Genomic DNA, 23,726 nt, shown 5'->3' on the forward strand with positions numbered 1-23,726 from the left:
GTTCGTGATCATTCCGTTTGGCTGGATATTACGCATGATCCATGCAGTTCTGCAGCTGGGGGCTCTCCGCAGCGCCACGCAACTTTTCAAAATTCTTCCCTCTCTCGGAGAAAATAAAGGACAGATCGCAAACAGCTGTTGTGTGAAGCATAATTGTAGCAAATAGCTATATATGATAATAATATTAATAATAATATATTTCTTATTATAATAATAAGACAAACATGCCTGATACTTTCACAGTCAGCCCAGGCCTACATGCTTGCAGCTATTAATGATTCAGCAGTAAGGATCAGTCTAATGAAGCTTGAATGAAACTGAGCCGCAACAGCCTTCAAAAGACAAATGCAAGACCCACCACTATTTTCAGAGGGTTAAAGTATGCCGAGTAATCCAAGAACTGAGGAGGAGAATAATTCCAAGTAAGATCATGTTGATCAATGAGTCTAATTAAAATATATATGATTCTATTTTTCACTTTTGGTGGATAAATTATGTTACAACTAGGCATACTGCAAAATAATTTAATGAAATTCCATTCACCTCCATTGTAATTTTCACAATCTGAACCACTAATGAATTGTTTTTTGCCCCATCAAACTCTATTCCCAGATCGCAGCAACTAAAGGTGAGTAAAATTATGATTTAACTGATAGGGATGATGGCCAAAACTATGAAAGTTACATCCAGGTTAAATGAACACGTAATCTCTCTCTACAGTTGGATTTACAATTATTCTGCATTCTATTATATTATCATACTGTTTCTTGAATTATCATTTTTCTGTCATGTTTTTAACTGCAGAAGAGCCATTCTTTGAGAGACAAGAAAGTTACTGAGAGACAGGCACACAGGCATTCAAAGGACTGGTCCTGTGCTGCTTTACAGCTAATTGGAGCAATCATAATAAAAGGCCAGTAAATCCCCACCATTAGCCCGTTAAGGACAGGAAACAGAGGCTTGCTTTTATCGCTGCTTCTCTCCACTGCTGTACATACCTGTGGCTATGTGTCCACACGCACACACCCACACACACACACACACACACACACACACGTATGTACAGTTATATACACCCAGATTTCCTTTCCTGGCTGTTTAGGCTGCATTTGCAGTCTATTTTTAGTTTCCTGTGTGCTTTTTTCATTACTACATAGTAAACAGTACCTCTGCTCGTAACTAAGAAGGAAATAAAGATTTCTACTCTTGGAAAGGATGGGGAGCGCCAGGGAGCTGTTGCGCCGTAATAAGCCTCTCCCTGGAGTTTGGACTGGGCTCCCAGGGGGCCTCTCTGGCCAGTGTCTGGATGCCAACTCAGTGGAAAACACACAGCTGCGTACAGGCTGGTGGAAGGTCACTGTGCTTTAAGTAGTCTCTTTCTTTAGTTTTTCTTTCAGTCTTCTCTCCCTCCTCTGTTTGCCCTCTCATTCCTATACTTAAAGGGGGAATTCCCCTATTCTGTGGCCACGGTAGCTAGCTCTGAATGACCCGACTAGGATGGGAGTGCAGGGTGGAGGTTGTGTGTGTCTTAAGGGAAGAGGGGGGGGAGTAATGACCCATGAAAGGATCTTTTGTAAGACTCCTGCTGTTTGACAGTGAGGCTATCCTCCCAGGACTCATCTTCAGCCCTGCCACACCCACCATGTCTTTCATATGGTAAGGCTTCCTAATGGCTTTAACACTTGCCCGATTGCTGCGGAACTCCCAAGCAACCAGCAGGCTGCCCCCTGGCAACCAACAGGGCTACCCACCGTGCCCTCCACCCCCTCCTCCCTCTTTAGACAACCACCGCCACCATTCCCCCAGCAACTGCTTATGCCCCACTGAACCTGCCCCAGCAACTGCTTTTGACTCTCAATCAGTTCAGGTTCATTTCTGGGTCCCTAGCTGGAGGGACTGGGAGGTGGGAACAGCGAGAGGAGAATAGGGATGGGCAGGGATGTGCACGTAGGGTGTGTATGTTTGGGTGTACAGCTCCCACCCCTTCATAACATTCACAGAAAATTCACATCTAAATATCAAAGGTGGAAAATGTGATTCAGAGAAAGTTTTTTGATTAACTTTTACTTGAAAGGCCTACAGCTGTAATTCAAAATTGTCAAAAATTGTCTGTCATTGTTGTATTGCTTCTAACAAGAGGTGTATGCATATTTATGCATTCCTGTGAGCATGCATGCACACACACACATTCAGAGACAACAGTGTGGAGAATGAGGTGTTCCTGTCAGTTGGGGGTAGCATGCACACATTGGGACTTGGCTAAATTGAGGTTGGCCTTTCCACTGGGTGATGGGATTTGCATTTGAATACAATTGTGAGTGCCTAGATTTATGCCTCTATCCCTTATGACTCTCCCTCTTTACACCATTCTCTTTCTCATCTTTCTTCCCTAACTGTGTTGTGCATGTCGCACTAGTTTTAGTTTCACCATCTCTCCCTCTGTTTGTAAACACTACTGACATCATCCGGCCAGGCACTGTTAGCCAATCAAACACATGCAAGCACACATTCCTGGTAGATTACTTGCAACCTGAACATCATATTTCTCATTATTTACGTCCAAATCGCTGCAAGGAAAGATAAAATGATTGCTGCAGTGATAACTTTCCAGAGTTGTAAAATCATATTATTATAAACCACTGTGCAGTGCTTTTGCATCTAATAAGCCTTCAAACCTTTCAATCTCGAATTGGCCTTCCTGGATTGTATTTTATCATCTCATCAGTTCCTGAACAGCCCCACCAAACTACTCTTTTGCATTTTTGGGTGCAGGTATGTTTTAAGTCTGGACGCCCACTTAGTGTCTGAGTGGTTTGCCCATGCAGTGGCAGTTTGACAGAATGAAGGATTGGGGGGGTCAATTATTTCTTAAATGCAGTTTGGTTGTGTTACCACAAAAACATTACATTATTTTTCAAATGGCTATGCTACCCAATTTTACAACTGGGAAATGTTATAAGCACAAGTGCAGTGTAATTCATTGTGACTGCTCCTAAAATGCACAGTGGATACGGTCATTAAGTTATAACAGCCCCACTATAAAGTTTCTTTGTTAGCAGGCTGAATGCGCTCATTTCAGTCACACATCACTGGAGACATGGATATACTTCAACAGCTTTTTCTTTTACCGAGATGAATGGATATGATCACATAGATGTGAATGGTCAACGGGAAATGAAAACAGTTAAAAGCATGTAGCTGATATAGTAGAAAGAGAGATTCCTTGACAAATAAAGCAGAAACTAAAATACAGCAAAAGTTAGTAATGGAATGGCCTAAACCTGAATTAACACAAATTCCTTCCACGGCTAAATAAACCACTGGAGACATACACAATTCCCCTCAGCTCTCCTTGACTGATTGACAGGGAACTCTCCAGCATGAATATTCATAACCACAGTCCCACCAAGCTTTCTCACAGCTTGAAGAAAAGTTAACTTTGCCAGGGGAGAGAAGATCGCTGCTGGCTGCTCACTTCATGTGGAAATGTGGGGCTTCTATTCATCTCCCTGCAAGCATTTCCAAAAGGAAAAGGAAGGGGAGAGTAGTGGGCCATGGGTGGTAATAGGGGGGTGGGAGCTATGTGCCTTAAGTGAAAGTTGACAAGATTTAAGGATTTGCCTGGCTCAAGCTTTAGTCTTGGCCTCCATTTAAGAGTGAATATACATGATTTTACATCTCTTATTCACGTGAATTACCAATCGAAAAAACAGAAGCTAAGCACGTAAAAAAAAGAAGAATTGAGAATGACTGGAAAAGGAGAATATATCTGGGCTAGCTTAGCACACGCAAACAACACAAAAACATACAATTACTTGCTCAAGGGGGTAGGAGTGAAGAAAAAAACAAACGCTGGAAAAAAACTGTACTGAGATTGATGCGTTGAGGCGACGGGTGACAGCTGAAACCCTGGGAATGTGTAGTGCTGGTGGGTGGGTGAAGGGTAGGGGGGGTGTGATGGGGAGTTGACAGAGGCCTCTTAGCAGTAAAAGACCACTGTGTGTAATCACTTTTAATTGGAATGTATGGAAGACAAGGCTCTCCGAGGGGATCAGTTTGCCTTAAACCTGCTTAATTATATGGGATCATGTTGGACGGTTGGGTTCGGGTCGAAAATACCGCTGTGAGGATGAAGCGATACAAGCAGAGGAAGAGAAAAGAGAAGGAGGAAGGGGAGAGGAATGCTAGCACGGCGTATTCTCTATATGGAAAAGTCATTCTAATATTTCTATATACACTTTCAGGGTGTCTGTAAAGGGAGACATCAAATGGTACTTTATGGCAGTTAATGTTTAATTTCCTGTGGTATCACCATCCCAGTAATATACCCATCAACAACCTTAAAGGTGCTTTTATTAGGTATATAATGTTTCTAAGGTGCTCAACAGTCAATTTCTTGGTGACCATATGGTATTTTATGGGCTTCTCCAATGTCCTTTGGTGTCACTTTAACATTCTTATTACATTATGTGTTAGTACGCAGTGATGAGTTTATAGTGAATTTATCATAATTTATCTCCTATGGTTTAGCTATAATATCCCGTCAGGGATTGTGAATGTGTCTGCAGTGTCTGGTGATGAATTTATAGTGACTTATAGTGAAATCGATGTGATTTAATCTTCCTTTGATGACTCTGACTCACTTGTAGCTGCTGACACTTAAAATTCTTTGGTGATGTCTCTATAACAACTTTCTAAAATGGATTATAGGATTAGTATACTCCTCATGAGTGTGTGTATTTTGTTTATATTCAAGTCCTTTAGTCAGTAATGGTAAATTAATAGTTTTAAACTTGCTCAGTTTCCTTCAAGAAATAGTAGATAGTAGATTCCCATTCTGGGCAATACATTTATTAATCCAAACTAGCTGTTTCATGTTTCTACGTGTCCTGACTAGTTCATTTAAATTGGTAACATTAAAATCACTAAGGTAATTTCTGAGATTTGGGGTTGCTGCAGCATTGTTGTCAGACATGTCAGGGATCAGTCAGACAATTAGATCCCCAGGTTAGCCAAAATTATTTGAAAGAGAAATCCAAGGTAAATGATAAAATTGGGTTTTACCAACAAATGAAGTGGTTTATAATCTGGCAGTTGACTTGTTTACAAGTAATCTGATCTGAAGCAGTAGTTTCCAATTTCTGTTAAAGCAGGGCCCCTCTTCAAAGGGATTTTTTAATGGCATCCTCACCCTCAAGTTATTTTTTCTGTATCTGTATATCTATAACTTTTACTATTTTAACAAAATAGCATATATATATATATATATGTATGAATTAACACTAGTATGAAATGAAATAATATGGCCCTGCTGTCAGATCAGACAGTCGGCAGTTTTGGTCACTTGATGTATTCCAAACCTTTGCAGGCTAAAAAGGGCTCTTTTGTCTTGATATATCTTTTGACTTTACCCGCCACCATTACACCCTGCCGATGTAGCATTCCAATTTGAGACAGCCCTCTCTACAAAATGCTGTAAGCCAAGTAGCTTTCACTGTACAGTTTGAGTTTAGTTCTTTTGGCTGTTTCAGGTTCTCAGACGAAACTTTCCATCTCTTCGCCAGTTTTAGTTAATTTACTCCATTTTGATCTCTTTCAACATATTTGAGATTTGTGCAGGCTTTTGCATGCAGACAACATCACAGACTTTCTTACCCATCAGTAACACATCATACTAGATTTTAGTCTAACTGAAGATAGCCCCAAGCGTATACATTTATGGAGTAGATGCTTTGGCAATGTTGTTGTTACATTCATGCCAATAAAGCTAATTTGAATTGAACTGAATTGAACTGAGTAGACTGATTTATGTTTGTACAAATCGTATACACATGAGCTCACTACCAAACATGCTTCATGCAGTCTAACGCATTGTTATTTACTATGTATTCTCACGCACATAAACAAACTCACTTGCTTACATAAGACACTTTTTAAGAGTTGTGTGTCGCTAGCATGCTTAAAGCAAAGCTGCAGGTATTCTGTTAACATGCAAAGACACACTTTCATGCAGACATGCAAGGACATACACACTGTGGGGAGCTGTCTGTATGGGATTTGTCAGTAATATGCAGACTGCTTGGTTGAATTAAAGGAATTTAGTGAAATAGGAGCATGTCTTCCGCCCTCTGCCTCTCTTCCCGTCTCCCTCTCTCTTTTCCTCCCCTTCATCCCCCTCTTTCCTGTTTTGTACCTTGTGGCTATCCACACTGCAGCTTTATCGTCCGTTTCCCATCTCCTCACTGGACGTGAGATGAGCACTGTGGTACAAGCCTCCACCCTCCCCTCCTCATTGTCATGGTGCAGACAGTTTCCTGTCCGCCTCAAGGTTGCTAAATGTTGTCTGGATGCTTGGTCGACATGGTGACGGGGTCGGGGTTGGGGTTGATGGAGCCCGGCGACTGCGGCTACAGTCTTTTTCCAGAGGGCAGGCATGGGCGGTCAGCAGACTTTGGGTTTGAGGAAGGAAGAGAACTAGGGGTTGGGGGGACGGGGGCTGAAGTGGTCGATGGAATCTGGCATCTCAATCTCTCTTCCCCCATCGCTACCAGCACCTCCCCGCCCTGTAATGATCTTTGCGGCAGGGTGACCCGGTTCTGGCTCCCAGAGTCTCAGTACCGACGCCGGGCCACAGCGAGACGCACCAACCACTTTCCCATGGACTTCTGGACTTCCAGACCCATCATTACCATTTAATATCCTATAATGTAACCCCCCACTCATCTCCAAAACAGCCTCCACCAGGGGGATGGGGGAGAGGGGGGCTGCCCACACCGCAAATAAGCAAGGATACCCAATATCCCCCCTCTTTTATTTAGATCTAACCAGTGCATAGCTGCACAACGGCTCCCAGTCATTACAGACAGGCCACTAAGTAGAGGCTACTATGTATTGGATAAATAAGCATCACTGAGGACTATGCAAGAGCATCAGGAAATCAAAATTAAACGTCGGTTTCATTCAGTATTGGGAAATAAGGTTCTGGGGTGTTGTTTGGCTTGATAAATCAGAACTGGATCAATATTATGACATGGTGGTTAGTAGTGTGCTATCCCAGTTTGTTTCACTATCAAGTGAGCAGTGTTGATGCTTGGGCTTGATTGAGCTGCTGCTGTTGACATCAAACTCTCACGGATTTGGCTATGAATGTACTGTGAGGTACTGATGTACCCAAACAGTGTCATGCCCGTGTGTTTTATTGAGATATTACCTAATGATAGGCAGCACATTTACTCCTTATTAGAGGAAACACAGATAGAAGGAAGAGGCCTGCAACCTGTTGCAGCAGCTAAATCTAAGTTTGATTTGACTGTAACGTCAACATTAACTGTGGAAACTCGACAAATTACACATATATCACAAGACAATTTGGAGAAAGCAGTCATCATCACACCTGCACCTGAACACCTACTTATCACTTATTAGCACAAACATTTCTATTTAATTGTATGCATATTTGCTTTTGTAATATATTTGTTATTAATGGCCAGTATGTGTCATGTGATTTGCCTTCAAGTGCAATAAATCTTGATAAATCACGTTCCCATTTAAGAAGTATGTGTATCGTATCGAATTTAAAAAGTTTAGGATCGTCCATCCCTAGGAGATGTTTGTGTTAGCACATTTAATTTGTGAACTGAAAATGAACTGATAACAATTCTGTTGATAGATTACTCAATAAAGTCATTTGTCAAAACATTGGTTAGTTCTAGCTCCTTCCTTTCTCTGATTTATATTGTTAACTGAATAATAATCTTTGGGTGAGAAAACAGTCTCAGCACATACAGCTTCATCAGCAGATGGACATTTGCCAGGTTTCATAGAATTGTAATTTCTATTTTACCATGTTGTCATAAAATCTTTGGGCTTTGGACATCTGATTGGACTAAACTCTCTGGGCTCTGGAAAGTCTTGAAAGGCATATTATTTTTTACTTTTTTCCACCATTTTCTAGACTGAAATACAAGCTGACATCAAAAAAGTAAATCAACAGATGATGATCAAAATAATAAATAGTTGCAGCCTTACTTACTTGCACTGTTGCATACACTAATGTTTGTACATGTACATGTACATGTGCAGTATATCTAAGTCTGCATATGTGTGCACACGCGGTGGGGATTCAGAGATAGCTTTGGTGGCGTATTGGGTATCAAGGGGCGAGGAGCTCCTCTGAAGAGCTTCATTCACAGAGCCAGGATACTGATAAGGAGCAGAGCAGAGCCGCCATGAATTCACCCTCTGTTCAGTCTCTCTCACTCCTCTTTTTTTCTCCCTCTCTGTCTCTCTCTCACTCCACTCTCCTCCAGCTCTTTATGCTCCCTGTGAGAAAGTTGTAGAGATGACGAGGGGAGGGGGGAGGAAGAAGCCCTGCAGGCTCTCAAAGTTTAATTAGCAGGATTAGAATCAAAAAGTAGAGAGGGGTACAGAGAAAGAGAGCGGTAGACATGGAAATCAGAAAAACATGTCTATCTGCAGCTGTATGCTGTTATCGATTATTGGCTTAAAAACTTATTTTTCATAAAAGACCTAATTCTATTTGTTGTCAGTTTTACAGTAAATAACTTGACACAAAGCAAATACTTATGGCTTTGCTTGAACAATGAAAAATAAAGTGAGGATTGTGTAATGGGTTTACAGAAAGTGGACACATGAATCATTCAGCGTTGTTGTGAGAGTTGTCATCCAGACTGGGAACCGCTGGGAAAAGCTGCCTTCACTATTGTTCCATGATTATTTGTTAGGCATAGCAAGGGGCAGCCTATGCAATGTGTATATGGCTGACCTGCCCCAGGGAGGGGTCCTGTGGATTAAGACCAGAAAAGACTCCCAATGGTCTGACCTTTACAGATCAAACCTGACCTCTCACACTGCACAAACTGCTCTATAGAAAGACCAACCAGTTTCTTTTACTGTTACAATGTACAGTGCATACAGTGATTCAATGCAATAGAAAATGTAGTTGACATAGGAGTTATTATTTCGTCTATTAGCCCTCTATGGTCTATTTAAGAAAATGTCATAGCATAGTATTTCATAATGCTGTCCAGCTTTTATAAAAAAAATTGCTCACACAATTTCTACACTTCATACATAATTGCATTGAAACATTGACAAGTCTGTCCCTTCTCACACATTTTAAGTGATATGTCTTACAATTTTTAAAATGTTGGCGTTCAAAGTAAAGTCAAAGAACCATTCATCTGTCTTGAAAGAAAATTTACATAGTGCTTTCATCACGCACATGTACACTTTCACTGACACTACAACGGCTTTCAGATCTGACAGTTTTACTCCTGTCAATGTGTACATGATATTTCAACTGCTTACTGCACAAACACTTTAAGTGTCTTTAGTGCTACCACTTCAAGTCAAATGTGAAACTCCTTTTACCACTCACACATCAACTGTGATTTCAGCTGCTTTCACCTCTTATGCATCAACTGCTTCATTTCAACTCCTTTCAGGGCTTGAAGTGTTGATTCAAATTTACTCAGTGCTCACACTTCAATTGATACATCAGCTTCATTCATTGCTTACTCTTAAACTGAAACTTAACTTCTTTCAGCCCTTCCATTTGAACTGCCATTTGAACTTCTTTCAGTATTTCAACAATTTCAAGTGCAAGTTTTAAGAAGCAAGCTTCATCCTTTAGTTGTAAGTGTCTCTATTTGTGTATATGACTGTGTGTAATTGTACAGTTGGGTGGTTCAGTGGTATTCAGGAGAGATATATAACTGTCTGCTGTGGAATGTGAACTAAATGATTGTTCGAATGACAAATCCTTTGTCATTGCACTCATTTCTATGATTTTAAATGTACTAGGAAGAATGTCAAAACCTCTATTAGGAGTTTTACTACTACAATTCTTTGGTCATGAAACATCTGTTGCAATACTTTGTCATGAATACTTCACTGACAATATTTTGTCATCTGAAGCATCTCTATGGCAACAGTGTAATCATCATCCCAGCCCTTAAGTAATGGGAATAGTCTGGTCCAAGTCTTGGTTTGGCGTTGAAAAGGCCAGAGTGACTGTGTTGTCTCTGTTATTTGAGCTGTAAGAGATCTAGTGTGACTGAATGTGAGTGTGTGTTGACCATTGTCCAGTATATCTTTCCGTTCTGCACCTGTACCAAGGACATCACCCAACTTTGAATTGACCACACAATCCACACAGTACACACATAACTCTACCCATATGTGACACAAATTCAAACACGCTAAACTTACACCAGAAAAATGTATACATATATTTTTGCGGCCCACTCAATGTCGGATATTTGAGGAGCTGAAATCCCCCATATGCTGCAAGGACAGGGTCAGGCTTAGTCATATGGGAGGTCACAGCTGCTACAACACACAGCAAACAAAATTAGTCTTGTTTGTTTTTGAAGAAAGCCTATATTACCCACACTCAAATAAACTTCATTCAATCCCCCCGACCCCCTGGACTCTCAATCAACCCGCAGCCTTGGTCAGCACATTTTTGCCCCATGCTGAGGCAATCTAAGGCCTGGCCTGTGTCAGTTCTGCTTGGCCTAGCTTTTGCCTTACATAAGCCTGATGCCCCCCCTCTTTCGGCCTGCCCTCCATCTCCTCTATTGCTTTAATCAGCACAAGCATGGCTAAACTCAGCTCTTGGTGACTGACAGGCAAGCTAGTTCACTGGATTGTCGGTCGTATCTCTTGGTTAAATGAGTCTGTTTGACTCAATGTTTTTTTTGCCACTTAGCAATTTTACTGGTTGACTACCCAGCTTGCAGGCGATTTAATAAGCAAACCTGCTTACTGACCAACTGGTTTGTTTAGTAACTGATTGAGTGACTCTTTTCATGGCTGCTTGATTAACTGACTGATTAACTGACTGAATAGCTAACAAGTCGGCTGGTTAAATGACAGAATGGCTGTCTGGTTGTCTGAATGGCCTTTTGGCCTCTTAACTCCTTGGCTGAATGACTAGCTAGCTAGTTGTTGGTAATTTTAATGAGCCAACCTGCCTGACTGAAGTGTTTTAAGGGCTAACTGATTGTGCTTTAATCAGTATTTGCATGGCCAAATTTAACTCTTGGTAACAGACAGGCAAGCTGGTTGAATAGATGGATGATTGAATGAAAACATGGTATACATACTGGTTCATAGCTGGTTGATTAGTTAGCTAGTTGATGGCTCGTTGATCAGCTTATATGGCTTAAGAACTGGTTTATTGGCTAACTTTGGGTGACTCTCTTCTTGGCCATTTGCTTAGCTAACTGGCTGACTGACTGAATAGGCTTACCTTACAAGTTGCTAAAATGGTTGGCAAAACAATATTGTAACCAGCTGCCTGAAAAGCTGTGACCTCTTCACAGAGAGGCTCCAGCCTCATTTAGTCTCATTAGTAACAAGTCTCTGGCTCCCAGACAGGGACAGCACCGCAGTTCCCTGGGGTAGGGAGGTGTGGGTGTGTGTGTATACATGTGTGTGTGCCGGAATGTCTTGTCTGTCATCGGAGCACAGATGTCCAGTGGAATACATCACACTGACCGCACCCTGATCTCCCTCACATCCCTTATCCCCTACCATTGACTCCCCTCTCCCACCGCCCTATTCCAAACCTTCATCAGCCCTTCACATCCACCCAGTCACAACCACTTCACACACACACACACACACACACGCATTCTGCGACATAGACAATGAGTTCTGATTCATGACTACCAACACTGCTTTCCCACCGCCTCCCCTCGTCTGATGACTTCATCTCCCATCACACCTCACCTCATCTTCATTAGGCTGTGAGGCTACGTGAACCATGATGCGCAAGAATGTGTGTTGCAAGGGCTGACTGGGGCAGGGTCGAGATGGAAGTCCTCAATCCTTATTTAAGCAGGCAGGTTCACTAAAAACACATTCTTGCTCACAGTCATAGCCAGGAGGGTGAAAGTTTACACACATAGACACCCAACTGCTGTTGGGTATGATCATCAGTGGAAAGTCTTAACTTAGAAGTTGAAAGCGCTTTCCAAATGAGGGATCACTCAGTCAAGAAAAATCCACACAATGAATATGTTGATGGATAAACCTTTACCACCTCGAAGCCCAACAAGAAGAAAGTATTTAGGAGTTTGTACTAAACATGATACATAATTTCAGTAAAGAAGTTGTGGTAGTTTGAGGCTGCCAAGTCTGGAGTGCCCCTAACTATGCACTTACTCCTTCCTTCCCCCTCCATCTGTGACTCGGAGGTCCCAGGAGACCAGAGGGGAGTTGGATGAGGAGAAAGGCCAAGAGCATCGCTGATGGTTCCTAAGCTAAAAAGTTATCTGATTACATCTTGCTCTGTTTGTTGTCATGTAGCGAGGTGATGTCATGATTAAAATTGTCGAGCCTCTGAAATGAACGCTGGTGGAAAGTTTTGGATTTCCCTCAGGGGCTGAAGATCATGGCGGGGCGAGATCTTACATAAAAAAAAAACAGCAATTTGTTGTTTTTTTCATTATGTATAGTATAGGTTTCCACCCCTAGTAAGCTAATCGGCATAAAACTAACCATAACACAGATCTACTGAAACATCTTCCTGACAGTGCTGTCTTGTGAAGCTAGCTGTAGCTCACATCCTGTAAAAAAGATTCTTTGTACTGTAATCATTCCCATAAGTTTGCCTGTGAGTTGCATTGTGTTCTGGGCCCACCCTCTGCAATTGTCTAAAAAGACCCGTGGAAGGCTTTCCACATTACATTTCACTGAGTTTTGTAAGAGGCAGATATAAAGATCAATAACATGTACCTAACGCTAAATAGCACAAAATTAGATACAGACTAGACAAAACCAAAAATGTTGAGACAAATATATATATATATGAAGAATGACATATCCCATTGACATATTATGTACAATCTTTGTTGCAGTTAGTTTTCTGTTAGTTAGCTAATAGATGAGTAATGAATGTTAAATTAGCATAGAGAGAAGACCTTTCCCATGACATGTACGTCAAATCTGTTCCAGTTCACAGTGGATGACTGATGAGTGTTAAATCAGGGTGGAGTCCTTTTGAACCGTAGTATCATTTGCCTGAAAGGTCCAAATATCCTGCAATACACAGAATGTCTAAAGTTGGTCCTACGTTGATTCCACTTACCCCTGTCCTCTGTCCTCCATGTTGACCTCAGCACCACTCTCTCCTTTTAATGTCGCCCTAATGGCCGAGCATATTCTCCCCCTTTCTCCCTTTCTCATCCTCGCATTCTAACACAATACGGTCATGTCCGGCGGATGAATCAATGGCTCTGTTCGGGCCATGAATGGACGGGAACAACAGAGTGAATAGAGGGGAGAGGAGAAAAAGAGCAGTTTATGTGCAGAGTTGTAGTGATGAAATAAATGGACGTAATGGACTTGTGCAGATGGAAGACAGCGGAGGTCAGGGAGAGTTGTGTAGAAAGATGAAGACAATAACTGCACTGCACCCCACAGGGACTTCTGGCAGAAGGTCAGGGTTCGCCGTGCTTGGACGAGATTCATATCCGAAGCCCCGTTGGCCCTTAAACTCTGAACGCTGGTACCAGCCTTTATTGTTCCAGACGTCCTCTGTCATAGTTGTCTGCATTCCCTCTCTTGCTTTCATTTTCTTTCTATGTGTAAAGCTCTCTTGCTCTCTTTACTGTATGTATGTAGAAACTTGTTTGCTAATGTTTATCTTCATTTTACCAGGTGAAGTCTCACTGAGATTACACATTACCGGAAAGACCTAGCCATTAAATGCTACATGTCTGTATATGCTTTCTACGTGTGAATGTGACTGCCCTGTTATATCTCCCCAGCTCCAGCAGGTTTATATTGCCAGTGCAGCCGGAGCCTGTCAAACAGAGGGCCCATGTCTGCGCCATGCCAGTCACGCGGAACAGGGAAGTAAACTGGGGGATAGCCTATATAACTAAAACACAGGGGGGCTTTTGAATTACAGCCTTGGTCTTTGGCGAAGGTCTGCGTTGCGTTAAGTGCCGGTTTGCAGTCTGGTCAGGGAAGGATCGTAAAATGTGAGGATGGTAACCTAAAAGCATTAAATTTCCCTTTCAAAAATTCATAAATTACCTATATCATGAGCTTCAAGAAGATTAAATGAAATTTTAATAATCTCATGGGGTAAAACTGGATCCATGCAGTAGACTTTATAAGCATGGAGAAAAAATATAATAAATAACAAGCAAATCATGGTTGTTTTAACAAAATACAACCACCAATGCATGAGAATGCAGCGAAAGTTAAAAATATATTTCCTATGGTTTGAAGGCTATACAAAATAATAGTGGTACAGCATACTATAAAAAGAAACAAATGAATGAAAACAGGGTGTGATGAAAATAGGTGTTATGCCTTTCCTACTATGGTGTTACTGTACTGTACTACTGAGAAATCAAATAAGTGGTGGAATGTAACTAATAGGTACTTTTTTACTTTACTTGAGTATTTCCACCCCACTACAATTCAGAGGGGGAAATTTAACTTTTTACACCACCACATTTAATTGACACACTTATACATTAAGCTACAATGTACTACAACAATATATAGCAATAATAATCAAAAATATTATAGTATCACACTCACAGGGGTCATTCTCTGCATTGAGTACCTTTACCTTTGATTAGGAAATAATATTTACATACTTATTTAAGCAATATTGTGATATAAGATCTCTTGTGCAGTGATCACTGCTTGTAACAATTGAAGCATGATTAATGTTTTGTATATATGTTTAGGTACACACAGCACTTATTGGTTTTATACTGGAAATGTCCAAAGTGACTTAAAGCAGAGTAACATTTATAAAAATCATAATTCTTTCCTAACCTTTAGCTTTTGTTGCTTAAATCTAACCACACATGGGAACCATGATGTAAACCTTGCTCTCTGGTATTGCAATCCTACTCATTTAAGGCCCACCATCCACCCCGATTTGCTCGTGGTATAAATATGTAGTCTGATATGAGATGATATAGACAGAACATATTTGGGAAAACACACAGTGTAAACATATGAATGAATGAATTAGGTTTTATTATTTTGCATTATCATGCACATGTACAGTTACACCCAGCCCACATGGGCTTACAAGACATCAGATTCAGTCTAGCCAGGACTAGAATATGGCATGCAAATTGTCAAACAATAAAGAAAGGAGAAAAAGAAGAAAAAAAACAAACAAGGAAATAAATATACACATACGTGCACATACACATACATACATACTCATATATGCACACATACAATATGGCAGTAACGTCACAACTTAAATTATACCTATAGATATACAAAATATCCACCTTCTCAAAGACAGAATAAATCTCCTTTGCCCATGGAGACCTGTAAGCTCTACTTTACATGAATACTTTCTTATTCATTCTGTCCTCTGCTATTTTGATTAGACTGTTCCACATTTCACATTCAGTGTACAGACCGTGGTACCCAGCCCGCGTCTCCCTGAATTGATGGAATTGGAGCAAATCTATGAACCCCCAGAAAACACTGTATAACTCTGTTTTGTATGGTCTGTATTCTGTAACATAATGTCTTGGAGAAAGAGTCACAATGAACACTGGGTCTGTATCCATATGAGATTCCTTGACCATGTTAAAATATACCTCAGTGAGAGAAGGGCGGGCTGGAGTTAGAGGCCACGGTGAACTCTAGAACTCCATGACCCAGACTTGGACCCCAGGGTATCGGTGAGGTGTATCAGTGTTAGTGGTGTTTGGCTGTAACTGAGCCAGACTGACAGCTGTTGTCTGTCTGCTCTCTCATCAGCTCCGACCATGTACCAACACGGTGCACGTACCAAGCACCAACCACCAACCACCTAGCTGTCCTAACAGGACATACGGTATATATATAGTCTGGATCACAGACAGCTCTGACATGTGTGTGGAAAGAATATAAAAATATCCCACTCAAAGGAAATTGTGCAAATGCTGGAATTTGATTCTAATGTAGAGTTAAAGGTGTTTCAATGAGGAAAAAATGCTCTACAATTGTTTTATCACTGCAAGCAGTAATGCATTTGTCATTATATTAACATTAGTATGGCCATTTGTTACAACTTACAAAACCCTTATAAAGTATGCCGTATGAAAGTGGTACAGACATCTTGTAGATTTATCTTTATCTGCATGTTTGCTAGTTGACACTGACTGCATGTACAGTATGTGTGTGCAAACTGCAGTTGTTTTAAAGACCCTGCACTCATAAGGTCATATATACTATGGTATTAACATGCCTCTAATCACTGATCATGTGTTACACGCCAATCTATATTTAAGCATGCCATGGGTGTTTTGGGTGGTGAATGGTCAGCTGATGTCTGCGCTGTATTTCTGGTCATATCGCCATATGTTCCACTATAGTAACAGGGTCGTGTCTATGACGGCCACCAGCACTTTCTGTCCCACTGTGCTCACTGCAGTAGTGGGTAGTAAGTACAAGGTAGTTAAAGCGTTGTTTGAAAGAGGTTTGTCACATGAGGCTGTGAGTACAGCAGAGCTGTTGCAGGAAAATGTTTCATTTACCCAACCCCACCTGTTTAGGTTTCCATTAAGGTGAAACCTGAGGCTCAGATGTGATTGCAAAAACCATTTTATTCAAGTCTGCTGAGTGTAATAATATTTTCCTTCATTCCTGACTTTGGATTACAAATGTTTATTCATGCACCATCTATTAAATTATGAACGGAAGTGTTAAAGTGATGTGTTAAAGTCAGAGGTGTAGCACATCATTCAGGGCAAATACATTTTTACAAATATAATTGAGCCAACAACTGTACACATGGCTTTAGTGGTTATTAGTGTAGTCACAAATGACCTGTTCATACCACATTAAAACAAATAGTAATAATATGGAAAATGTGCTTCGTTCTGCACAGTTTGAAATCCCCACAACACTTCAACCCTCCTACTTAACATGCTATAGCCTACAATTACTGTGTGATACTTATACTATGGTTAAATGAGGTTTGCCTGGAGTATCATGCTTAAGAGGACATTCTTTTCTTCATTGGTGTCTTTTGAAGGCCATTGCAGACTAAATTTTTGTCTCACGCCCTCGGTAACAAACAAGGGACCTGCTGCTGCTTCACTCTCTGTGGCTGTTTCATCATGCTTGCTAGGTAACGTTGATTGTAATGTTGACAGATATAATGTCATATGACATTGTAACTACGATGCTTATTAATTTAGATTCCTGATTAATTTATGTTATACAATGCAAATATGCCCCAAACTAGATTCCTGGCGGACTGCCTTCAATCTGCTGATATTAGCTTAGCTAGTTGTGCTCACTTTTCTTTTGAAAGAAATTAGTCGAAAGCTGTTTTCCCTCAGTTTAGTTTCTTTCTTTTCTTTTTTAGTGCACTGTTTTCCCTTTCTTGGTGCTCCAATGAGCCTCCAAAGCATTTGAGGCTCGGGGCTGGATGAATCTGTGGCTGAAGGTGCTCCTGAGCTGCCTCTGCTCAGCATAGAGAGGATGAGAGGGGTTGTCCATGATGGTTTTCAGCTTCCCTTTCATCCTCCTCTCAGTCACTGGCTCCACACTGTCCAGTTCCATCCCCACCACCGAGTTGGCCTTCCTCACCAGCTTGCCCAGATTGTTGGCACCACAAGAAATGATGCCACCTCCCCAGCACACCACAGTGAAGAAGATGACACTGGCCACTACAGACTGGTAGAACATCCATAATGCGCATGTGCAACTCAAAGAAACAAAGAATCACTCCATAGCTAAAACGGAGTGTTCAACACACAGGGTGAAAAGAGGAGCTTCATTAATGTGCTGTATGACAAAAATATGGTGTTTTTTGAAAATGAAACCATGTAAACCTGTTCTGCTACAACCACTAACTAAAATGATGAACCTGAAGATAAGCATAATATGATCACTTTAAAGTAGTACATCAGGGATGAAAACTGAAAATCATTATCTTTGAAAAGGTGCAATTTACGACTGAGCAATTAATTTGGATTGCATTACAAATTATATGTGTATCTAATGAAGGTGTCACTGTGTTTCCACTGACCAAAACATCCCAGCAGCAAGAGTTGTTTGAAAGTTTTGTATTACTCAGTTGTACTATAAATAACCAATCAAAAACAAACTACTTCATGTGGATCCTATTAGATGTGGACAGCAGAGACTGGTAAACCACTCCAGCATAACCTCTTCACCAATATTAAGATGCATGTAAATAAGAATTGGTTGTGATTTGTGAGGTCGTGGGCTCTGAAATTGTGGGAATAGTCGTTTCCACACACAAACCACTCAGTCTGGTCTAATCCCCATGTCGCCTCTCCCCTCAGCAACAACTCCAGCCCTGTCCTCTGGTTAGGGCAAAGGGCAGACCCTGGGGGTCAGGGGTCAAGGGTCAAGGCAGCTCCTTGGGCTGGACAATAGTCTAAGTGCCACCTGGAGTAAATCAGTGGCTGGCTCAGGCGATTGGCCGTGACAGCCACCATTACCGAAGCCAAAGAAACACAGAGGAGGAAAGGGATTGTGGGTAAATCTTAGGGGAGATCCACGCGCACACACGCACACATTCACCAGCTCTGTCAGTGTTGACTGTCCAAAGAGCCACAACTCACTGTGGCCACAGCGTTACCCCCAACTCAGCTCCCCCCAACCCCATGTCTGTGATTAACTGTTGGAAGTGGAGAAGGTCTTAAGGGTCTTGAGAGAACAAGTGTTTCATGTGTGGGTTTTAAGACTGAGGCGTCCGCTGTGTGTGTGTGTTTGTGTGTGTGTGTGTGTGTGTGTGTGTGCGTGTGTGTGTGTGTGTGTGGGTGCGTGTGTGTGTGTGTGTGCGTGTGTGTGTGTGTGTGTGTGCAAGCTGGGGTTGGGGGTTTCACTGAAAAGAGAGCTTTGTTTTCGGACTCGTATTTCATAGAGCAGACTTCTTGTTTGTTGATTCAAACCCACTCCATGTGTTGAGCGTGAGCTGGAAATAGTCTTTCGGTGCTTCTCTTTGAATTTTAGGACAAATGAATGGATGAATGATTCATATACATATATATATACATACATATATACATCCATTCAGGGGTAAATACTAAATATATATATAAATAGATTAGTAAATAGTATAGATAAATAGTAAATATTATAGATTAAATTACCCAACAGTATTTAAAGTAGCTAAAATTAGGCCTTCTTAAACCAGCTACAGTAAATTGAATTTATATTACATTTACTGCCACCTTCTTGTCTGTAATGCATCTGTAGTAATAATCCATGTGTTTAATAATACACTACCTAAAGAGCCATTCTGCATAATGACTGCTTTCACTTTTGACACTAAAGAAGATAGAGATTACTTTATTCATCCCAAAGCGAACTTGATGCTAACACTTTTGTACTTTTACTGCATTTTGAATACAGGACATTTTAACTTAAAGGTCAAAATCCTCCTTCCACAACTGGATAAATGGAAGCAGTGCAAATGTGTGAATCTGTTCTACATGTCAAGCATCTACACTTTATTTGTACAGTCTGTAATCTGTAATAATTTATAATTATTTAGTCATATTGGCCTATGGAATAATGGTGAGAATCCCTAAGCTGATTAAAAAGCAATGTATAAAGTTGCGTTACGCCCTTTTGGTTTCTTGTTTTCACCAGTTGTAAGTATTTACTGATTCCACTGCTTGCTACTGTGTGAAAGTGGAAAAACAGTGATTTATTGACCTGATTTCAGGCTTCAAGGCAATAAAAATGTTTGAGGGTGTGTACAGTTTTGATATCCATTGTGTGTTTGGATATTTGAATGGATTCGCCTCAGTGGTATAGGCTGAGAGGGAGGGGTAGAGAAGATAGCATGACTGTGTTTTGGACTCTAAGACATGATGATAACCACAGTGGTCTCTCTGGCTCCAGCTGAATCCCACTCTGGTTGGTCAGCATCGGCCACCGCTGGGCTACAGCTATGTTTTGTGCTCTGTGTGTGTCTTCTGTATGAAGCTATTCAGTTGGTTTATGGCAGGTCTGAATCTGAAAGGAGAAAGACGGAGAAACAGAGGTGGGTGAGACGGGGAATATAGAGCTGAGTAGGAGGAAAGAGAGATTTGATAGGTGCTTATTGGCTTTTGAATGATTTGCCTAAATACATGTTGTCGTTTTGGAAGTCTGTCATATATATTATTATTATAAAGCAGATTTTGGTGGGAAAAATCAGAGGATGCTTAAGATTGTAGGTTTGGGTGCTGTTTGGGTAAAATAGTAATCATGTGGAAAGGACAAAGATCCTAGGCATGCCAGAAGTGTCTTAACAAATTCTTTTCTTTTTTGGGGGGGGCGGCATTTTGCCTTTATTTTACAGTGACAGTGTAGATACACCCAGGAAATGTGAGGATTAAGAGATGAGTACGAACCAGGGGTGATTCTTAGGTTATGTCCACACTAATGCATTTTAGTGTGAAAAACAGATTAACCAGAATTACGTACACTGGGAATGCGCGTGCCGATGTAAAACAGGAAGCAGATTGCGTACTGGTTGCATAGTTGCGGAAAACATTACGAACGCAGAACAGCAATGGCGAAAGTAACACGAGTATGAGGCAGTCAACACGGTGGAATCGTCAGCGGATGTAGCCATAACACCACTTCTTTGTCTTTATTTTGTTTACTTTTGATTAGCCACATCTAACCAAATGGTGTCAGTCATGGTGATTATGAACAGTTAAAAAAAGAGGTGGAAGACTAATTCAGATCCTTATCTTAAGTAAGGAAAAGTAACAGCACCACAATGGAACACATTGTTTCCGCTGACCCAAGTGGCCAAACAAATTTCAGGTTCAATGGCCCTTTTCTGGATGCACTGATGTAGAAGCAGCATCTTATTGTTGTAGTTGTTTGAAGTGGAGCCTTAACTCTCATGAGACACACTCCACACGTTACTTTTGCAGTAACTTTATGTCACTAACGTTGCTATCTGCACACTTGTATGCAATTATTCATTACAATGTCATCATCTCCTCTATATTTGTGATTATTTTTGTGTAAATACACTTTGTAGTCACTGTTTATGTTATGGTGTATATGATATTAAGTACCTTTTATGTTTTCCCATGCTTCGCTCATAAAGTACATAGTATTCTGCTTTTATAAGCACATATCTATTCTATGAATCCCTGCATGTGATCAACACAGTTTATCTCTTATATACATTTGTGTAGTTTATAACAATGCATCATTTAGAGACCATGTGTTTTGTGGATAAAACCATAATCTGCAGTGTATAGCTGTCAATTCAGTGTAGTGGAGTTTAAAGTAAAATATTTTTTCTCTGAAATGTAGTAGAGTAGAAGTATAAAGGAGCATTAAGTGTAAAGTACAAGTACCTTAAAATTGTATTCAAGTACAGTATTTGACTAAATGTACTTATCTACTTTCCAGCAGTGGTTATTCAGAGGTCATGCACTCAGATTTACCATCTGAGCATGATCGGATGTACAGTAGGCTACAAACAGTTAGATGGTAGTAGAAAAAAAGTCATGCCAACAACGTAACTGTACTGGAAAATGCACTGATGCACAGAAAAAGATCATTTTGAAGTCTATGTGTTAATTTATCTATAAACATGTTTATTTGCACGAGGATGTGTCTGTATATGCATATTTGTGCATCCATATGTCCGTGTTTATTTGTGCAAAAGTGTCTGTATTTGTTTTCCTATCTGTCTCCATGTCTGTGTGTATCTGTGGCTTTGTATGTCAATAACACAGTTTTATTTGTCTCATCCAGCAGAGGATCCAGAGAGTTATGAGCACATGGAGGGATAAGGGGTGGTTGGTGGTAGGCAGTTAGTGGTGGGGAATCCACTGGGGCTGTTTGGTTGATGATGGTCAGAGGTTTCAGCAGCCCACCTCCCCCCTTTCCCCAGCCCCCAGCCACCCTGTCATTAGGGTGACAGTCAGGTCCTGTTTAGCCCCAATTGGCCGTGCTAATAACAGTTTTAATAACCCTGGTCCATGTAATATTTCACTGCTGTTTGGACCACTATGTCACGCTAAGAGTCCAGCAATGGAAAAACAGCTTCACTGCTGCAAGGATAGAATGACTGGGTGAACCCTGTCCGGGGATGTTTGTGTATGTGTGTGTGTGTGTGTGTGGTGTATCCATGTTTTTGTATATGACAGATTGACCTTAGTATAAATTCTACTCAGCTTAGATTTGTTTGTCCTTGTGTGTACTTTTACACAAATGCATATGTGTTTCAACTCAACTCAGTGTAGATTTGCGTGTATGTTTGTGCGCACACCTGTTTCTGTGTTTGTGCAATAGATTAACTCACTGACTGTATGTTAATCTTTTACTGTGTGTAATGTGTTATATAAGGCTTTTCCTGTTTCGACAGCGGAGCAGGGAGCAGTCAGGGCAGCTGTTGGGTTGCCGTAAACACAAACACGTACATTACAACACCTACATACTCAGACGCATTCATGACTGTCATCAGGTTGCATCAGAGAAAGGTCAGATTTTCGCTTTAACTTCAGTCAGGACATTTGTCAAACTTCAACATGCCCACGGACACAAGGAGGAATTTTTGTGACTTAGGATAGCTATCTAAATGGATATGCAAAACAGCATCAAATTTCTCAAGTATTGCAGATATGTTTTCAGACACACTTGAGGTGAGAAAGTGGACCAAATAACCTGTCAATACAGAGTGATGGAAATGTATTTGTTTAGTAACTACACGCTTAGCTCAGTTGTTATGTCTTACAGTTCAAAACAATTCAAAATTGGACTTCAATTATTCTGAAAGTCTAAGTTGATTGTATTGGATGATTCCACAGGTTACGATTTACATCCAGTAAAAATGTTCAGTGCAGACGTTATGCGGCTATGGAGGTTTTAGTGGTGGATGGGCATTTAGTGTATCTGACGACCATGCAGGAGGCTGGAGTTCCTGTCCTTGGTGGGTATATCATTCGTTTTGCAAGTATTTGGTCATGAAGATATGACGGTGTTGATGATGGCACTAGATTAAAACCCTGGATCACAACATCAGCTGAAGAGGAAGTAGTAGAATGCATCCTCTGGCTATCATGGGTATCTGCGCCAAATTCCATGGCAGTACAACCCAGTAGTTGCAGAGATATTTCAGTCTGACTCTGGACCAATTTGGCACTGAAAATGACAAAATGTTGTGTACAGAATCCAGTGGTAACAAAATAATTTCCCCACAAGGTCCAGTGGCTGTTCTAGAGTTTTTCGATTGTAACACACAATGTTCCTGAATAGATTTTGTGTGCCCAGTTGTAATGGAGTTACAAGTGTTCAAACTTATATAGCACTAAGAACTTCTTGTCCATGTTCTCTTAGAAGAGATTGAAACTTTGGAGACAGCAGACCATTCAGTAATCCAGGGTGTTGCAGTTGAATGTATCGCTAATGCATTGCAATAGCGATGCCATACTTCATGCTTCCTCCAAAACTGAAACACAGAAAACTCATCTATTTTTCCACCTCCCACCTCAACATGTTTTCACTCCCGACTGGTCATATTTGGACACATGATCAAGACCCATCGGCTTCAGTTTGTGACGTGATGGGGATCCCCATAGCATCATAGTTCAACGCATTGGGGGAAGCCCTGTAGCGTCAGATGGTAAGGGTAGGTGTATGATACTGAACAGAAAAGACTGAATAAGGAAATTGTTGGGATGGATGGAGGGCCAGAACCCGGACTTTGAACCAGTAGA

General features: G+C 40.9%; 1 protein-coding gene across 1 annotated transcript in view; it reads left to right on the forward strand.

Annotated features, from left to right (window-relative positions):
* LOC123984475 (exportin-1-like) overlaps positions 1 to 17,698 on the forward strand; it is a 177,520-nt gene extending 159,822 nt beyond the window's left edge. Inside the window, exon 17 of the mRNA XM_046071388.1 lies at positions 17,550 to 17,698. Within this exon, the coding sequence (XP_045927344.1) occupies positions 17,550 to 17,698 (149 nt within the window). The remainder of the gene's footprint in view (positions 1 to 17,549) is intronic.
* The last annotated feature ends 6,028 nt before the right edge of the window (positions 17,699 to 23,726 follow it).

Source organism: Micropterus dolomieu, linkage group LG15, assembly GCF_021292245.1.
Source record: "Micropterus dolomieu isolate WLL.071019.BEF.003 ecotype Adirondacks linkage group LG15, ASM2129224v1, whole genome shotgun sequence".
Lineage (NCBI taxonomy): Eukaryota > Metazoa > Chordata > Actinopteri > Centrarchiformes > Centrarchidae > Micropterus > Micropterus dolomieu.